At 53.8% G+C, this 5980-nt stretch overlaps 1 protein-coding gene across 7 annotated transcripts in view; it reads left to right on the top strand.

Moving 5' to 3' along the window:
- Positions 1-5980, top strand: part of MED25 (mediator complex subunit 25) — a 23706-nt gene that overhangs the window by 5337 nt on the left and 12389 nt on the right. For all 7 annotated transcript variants that reach the window (XM_017512562.1, XM_017512560.1, XM_017512558.1 and 4 more), the window contains 2 exons: positions 5126-5224; positions 5644-5764. In XM_017512562.1, the coding sequence (XP_017368051.1) occupies positions 5126-5224; positions 5644-5764 (220 nt within the window). The remainder of the gene's footprint in view (positions 1-5125; positions 5225-5643; positions 5765-5980) is intronic.

The following is a 5980-nucleotide window of genomic DNA, read 5'->3' as shown; positions in this document are numbered from 1 at the left end:
TTTTTAACCTAAGACAGGGTCTTTCCCTGTTGCCTAAGCTGGAGTGCAGTGGTGGGATCATAGCTCGCTGTAGCCTTAACCCCCCAGGCTCAGGTGATTCTCCCACCTTAGGTTCTTGAGTAGCTGGGACTGCAGGTGGGCACCACCATGCTTGGCTAATTTCTTTTAATTTTTGTAGAGATGAGGTCTTGCTTTGTTGCCCAGACTGGTCTTGAACTCCTGTCCTCAAGTGATCCCCCTGCCTTGACCTCCCTAAGTGCTGGAGTGCTGAGATTACAGGCATGAGCTGCCATGCTCAGCCCACTTCTGCCATGTTGCTTTTGGTGTGCAGTGTAAGTTTTTCCCGTTCAGTGTAGGAGACTACACAGAGTGTGAAGAGCAAGAGGTGCGATCATGGGGTGCTGTCTTGGGGGCTGGGTGCCAGAACCTTATAGGGATGTTTGCAGAATTAATTGATCACTGTTGCATACAGTGCCTGGTGTGTATTAAGTGCTAGAAGTTGGCTGGGATTTTGTGCCTCAGTTTCCTGGTTTGCAAATGGATAACAACGGTAGTGTGCAGCTCCATGTTGTTAGAAGGATCACAGAAGTCAAGTTGCGTACTGTTTCACTTAGGGCCTGGTCTGCAGTCAGGGTTCCTTACATAACCCCTGTGGGTGGCTGCTGCTGCCTCTGTTCGGCCCTGCCGCAGGTATTTGTTGAGCATCTGCTTTGTTGCAGGATGCGTGCGTAAGCGCTGGGTGCAGGACTTCAGGGAAAGGGGACACGGAAGCTTCCCCTTCGTGGGAGCTGGAATTCGTAGCTAACACAGAGCAGGGCTTCTCATCCCTGGCCCTGGTGCCACCGTGGATGCAGTAATTCCTTGCAGTGGGGGCCGAACTGGGTATTGTAGGATGTTTAGCAGCACCCCTGACCTCTACTCACTAGAGGCCGGCAGCCCCTCTCCCGAAGGTGTGACAAGCAAAACTGCCTCCAGGCGTTATAAAGTATCCTCAGGGAAGGTGGGGGCAAGGTGCACCCCAGTGGAGAACCACAGGGAGAGACCGTGGTGAGACGTAAGTGACGTTAAATGAAGATTCCTTGAGGCCCAGGTCCAAGTCTGATGCTACTCAAGTGCCTGGCAGCAAGCACAGGGCCTGGCACTCAGGAGGCCTAGGGTAAATTCTGTGGAATGAATGCCCAGACTCCACTTTGTACTAACTACTCTGGAAGACCCCTGCAGAGCCTCCCAGACCCCAGCTGAGGTGTCTTACACACTGGGAAATCCTGAGTCTTAGCAGCCAGGTGCTTCTTCCTCTGCCCTTTGTGACTTGTCACAGCCCCACGCCTCTGAAAGCTGAATGTCCAGGAGACTGGCTGAATAAATGAATGAGTATATAATGCAAAAACTACAAATAAGTACAAATAATTAGCCAGGCATGGTGGTGCACACCTGTAGTCCCAGCTACTCAGGAGGCTGAGGTAGGAGGATCACCTGAGACTAGGAGGCGGAGGTTGCAGTGAGCCGAGATCGCGCCAGTGCACTCCTGCCTGGGTAAGAGAGCGAGACCCTGTCTCAAAAAAAAACAGGTAGAAGGAAAATGGACCCAGTGTCTCCCCCATAACGTTATGACAACTCATTTTTTTATTCATATGTTCACTCTTTTACAGACATTTGTGGAACAAACTGTCCTGGGCACCAAGGAGTGAGTGGGTGTGAGACGGGGGAGGTCCTGGCCCTTGTGGAGTTAGTGTTTGCCTGGGTGACAGGCCACGTGCAGGAAGCCCTGAGTCACAGCCGGATGCCGTTAACATTCACGCGTTTTGACCAGTATCTCCTGGGGCCTAAAGGCACCTATCAGTCCATGAAAGTGTGCAGCGAAGACCCCAGGGTAGAACAAATCCGAGTCAGAGGACTTAGGAGCACCAAGTCAGAGCCCACCCATCCCACCTAGGGGGCTTTTATTTTTATTTTGTGTCTGCTATTTCAAGGGGTTTGTTTGGAGTTTACTTATATCATAAACTTGATGATGTTTTAGCCGTATTTTGCAAGTAGCCATAGTGCTCCCTATTTTCAAGTTTTTCACATTTCTTTTTTTTATTTATTTTTCTGAGACGAAGTCTCACACTGTCGCCTGAGCTGGAGTGCAGTGGCACAATCTCGGCTCACTGCAACCTCCACCTCCTGGGTTCAAGCGATTCTCCTGCCTCAGCCTCCCCAGTAGCTGGGATTACAGGCGCCCGCCACCAGCCTAGCTAATTTTTTGTATTTTTAGTAAAGAGGGGGTTTCACTACGTTGGCCAGGCTGGTATTGAACTCCTGGCCTTGTGATATGCCCGCCTCAGCCTCCCAAAGTGCTGGGATTTCAGGCGTAAGCCACCGCACCTGGCCAGTTTTTCACGTTTCTTTGTCAAAATATTTATTACATGTCGCTCTTTGAGCTTGTAGCAGATGATTTATGCTCAGCGTTCAATAAGAAAGCAAATTTTAGGATCTCAAACTGGTTAATCTAGCAAACTTTTTCTTATAAGAGTTTTTTTTTTTTTTTTTTTTTCTTTTTTTTGAGACAGAGTCTGTCTCCCAGGCTGGAGTGCAGTGGCATGATCTCACTACAACCTCCACCCCTGAGGGTCAAGCAATTCTTCTGCCTCAGTCTCCCAAGTAGCTGGGATTATAGGCCCCTGCCACCACAACTGGCTAATTTTTGTATTTTTAGGCTGATCTCAAACTGCTGACCTCAAGTGATCTGCCTGCCTCAGCCTCCTAAAGTGCTGGGATTACAGGCATGAGCCATCATGCCTGGCCACTTCCAAAATGTTTTTATCACCCCAAAGGGACACCCCATGTGCATGAATCCTTTGCTCCCCATTCCCCCATCCCCAGCCAGGGTGCTTTTGGTTCAAGACTCAGAAAGGCCCAGGAAAACATTGGCTTCATTTCACCTGTAGCAGAAAGGCTGGGTCCAGAGTTGGTTCATCCCAACTCTGCCCACAGTTGAAGCTGCTGTGTGCAAAGCTGTGTTGATGGTGAGGAAGAGGAGGGCTGGGAAGTGTGTGGTGGGTTGGGAGCAGCGGCTGAGTGCCCCGAGAGTGGGAAGAAGGCCCTGGGGTCCGTGTGCTCATTGGTCAGGCCAAGAGGGACCGGAAAGAAATCAGTATGAGAACTCAGGTGGGAAGCAGAGAGCGCCGCTGCATGGGCCCTGCCAGGCCACTGGTGCCCTGAGTACTCAGCCTTGTGTGACTTGGGGCTCGGACGCCGTAGTGTCTCTCACGGAGGGCTGCACAGGGTGTGGAGAGAAGCTTGACAGCTGCAGTATCAGGTGATCTGTGATGTGACCAAGGGCAGGCCCTAAAATTAGGTGGCACGTGGGGAAGGTTCCTAGAGAAGGGCACAGCAGGGTGGGTGTCGTAGCTCAGCTGGATTCCATCCGGGCCGGTGTGGCTGTGCTCCAGCACATGCTGAGACCTGGATGTCTGGGCCTGGTCAGTGGAGAGGACCTGTAGGCACGGGGTAGAGCAGGAGAGGTGGGCAGGGTGCAGGCCTCAGAGGCCTCAAGTGCCTGGTGAGGGCCTGGGTTGGTTGCCGCCTTTGTTCACTTAGCACACATTTCCTGAGGCTACCCACGTGCCCACTGTGGTGGGCAAGCCTGGGGGTGAGAGAGGACTCAGACCCCATCCTGGCCTGAGTCGGGGGTGGTGGGAGCAGAGACCACACTTCAGGGGTACAGGGCCCTCCAGACCCCCAGAGGGGCGCTCAGTCTCCACACGTCCCCTGTAGCGAAGGTCAGCCTCCCAACCACATGGGCGGAAGACTGGTGGCAACCACAGCTCCCCTTAGGAGAGGCCATCCCCGGGCCACACGCTGTGGGATGGACGCTGTGACGTGACTGCAGATCAGGCGGAGGAGAAACGAGATTCTGTGTGTGTTAGTTTCCCAGGCTTCTGTAGCAAAGTATGAGAAACTGGCCAGAACAACGGAAATGGATGTCTCAGGGTTCTGGAAGCTGGAAGTCCAAAATCCAGGTAGTAGGACCAGGCTGTCTCTGTAGCCTACAGGGCAGGGCCCTTCTATCTCTCCCGGTGCCTGGTGGGCCCAGACGTTCCTGACTGAGGCTGCATCACCCGTCCTCCCGTGGCCTCCCTTGTGACTCTCTGTGTCCCTTTGTCTTCCCTCTGTGTGTGTGTCTGCGTCCACATTTCTCCTTTTCACAGAGATACTAGCGATAGTGGATTAGGGCCCCCAATTTAATGCGATTACCTGTGTAAAGATCTTTTTGTGAAACCCCATCTCTACTAAAAATACAAAAATTAGCCAGGCGTGGTAGTGCACACCTGTAGTCCCAGCTACTTGGGAGGCTGAGGCAGAAGAATTACTTGAACCCAGGAGCCTGTAATTCCAGCACTTTGGGAGGCCGAGGCGGGTGGATCACGAGGTCAAGCGATCAAGACCATCCTGGTCAACATGGTGAAACCCCGTCTCTACTAAAATTACAAAAAATTAGCTGGGCATGGTGGCGCGTGCCTGTAATCCCAGCTACTCGGGAGGCTGAGGCAGGAGAATTGCCTGAACCCAGGAGGCAGAGGTTGCGGTGAGCCGAGATCGCGCCATTGCACTCCAGCCTGGGTAACAAGAGTGAAACTCAGTCTCAAAAAAAAAAGATCTTTCCAAATCAGATCACCTTCTGAGGTACTGGGGCTTAGGACCTCAACCTGTCTTTTTGGGAGGGGACACACTTCCACCCATAAGACTGGGAGGACAGAGGAGGCCCCTGTCTTTGGCCAGGAAGGTGAAGTGGGGCCCGGGCTGATTTGGAGCAGACAGTCCAGAGAGGAGGGGACAGCGGGAGGCCGGGCAGGGAGTCATTCACCCCAGTGTTGGAGTCAGCACAGGATCCCAGGCTTGCGCTCCCCAGCCCTTTCCCATCCCTCCCAGGCCTCGTGATTAAGACAACAAATGTCCGCTGTCCTGTCTGGGACTGGAGCTATGGTAGCACCAGGGATCGGGTACGGAACTTAGCATTGTCGCTGTCATCTCAAGGTGCATAGCCCAGGATAGGGTCAGGGACAGCATGGGAGCAGGCTCTTCAAGCATGGCCAAGGGGTGGGGACGATGGCAACCTTGGGGGCTGACTGCTCTGCCCTTGCAGGTTCATGGGCGGGGGTGGCGAAAGCTGCAGCCTCATTGCGGAAGGACTCAGCACAGCCTTGCAGCTGTTCGATGACTTCAAGAAGATGCGCGAGCAGATGTGAGTGTCCTTCTGTCCAGCGGGTCAGCCTCTCTCTGCCTGGCTCGGAACCACTTTGCCTGTCAACTGGCTCCACCTCCAGGCCTCATCCTGTAGGTGTGGGCTCTGTGTCCCTGAGCATGCTCAGCCAGGAGGCTGCAGGCCTGTCCTTGGGGAAGGCCTGGGTAGTGCCTGGCCTCAGCATCCCCATCAGGAAGCAACTGGGCGTTGCTCCTGCCTGCCTTGCCTGCTTGGTGACATAGAGCACATCTCAACATCCCAGAAGCTCTCAGGGCCTCCGTGTTTTCATTTGTAAAGTAGAGGCATTGCTTCTGATTCCATGTGAGGCAGAATATGTGCGCCTCTGCTGGCACTGGGTTTGGGAACCTTCTCAGGGCTCCTGTTGCTGCCGCCTCCATGTCTTCTCTCATTCCTGGTAGTGGCCAGACGCACAGGGTCTGCCTCCTAATCTGCAACTCGCCCCCATACCTGTTGCCTGCTGTCGAGAGCACCACATACTCTGGATGCACAACTGAGAATCTTGTGCAGCAGATTGGGGAGGTGAGGACTCCGGGGTCTGAGGGAGGAGGCACTGGGGGCTTGGACTCCTGGGTCTGAGGGAGGAGGCACTGAGGGCCTAGACTGCTGGGTCTGAGGGAGGAGGCACTGGGAGCGTGGACTCTTGGGTGTGAGGGAGGAGACACTGAGGGCCTGGACTTGGTCACAGGGCAGTCATAGACTGGTGGCCAGCTTTGCTTACTCTTTTTTTTTTTTTTT

The sequence above is a fragment of the Cebus imitator genome, unplaced genomic scaffold (genome assembly GCF_001604975.1).
Source record: "Cebus imitator isolate Cc_AM_T3 unplaced genomic scaffold, Cebus_imitator-1.0 Scaffold473, whole genome shotgun sequence".
Lineage (NCBI taxonomy): Eukaryota > Metazoa > Chordata > Mammalia > Primates > Cebidae > Cebus > Cebus imitator.
This window is presented reverse-complemented; position numbering and strand designations above follow the sequence as displayed.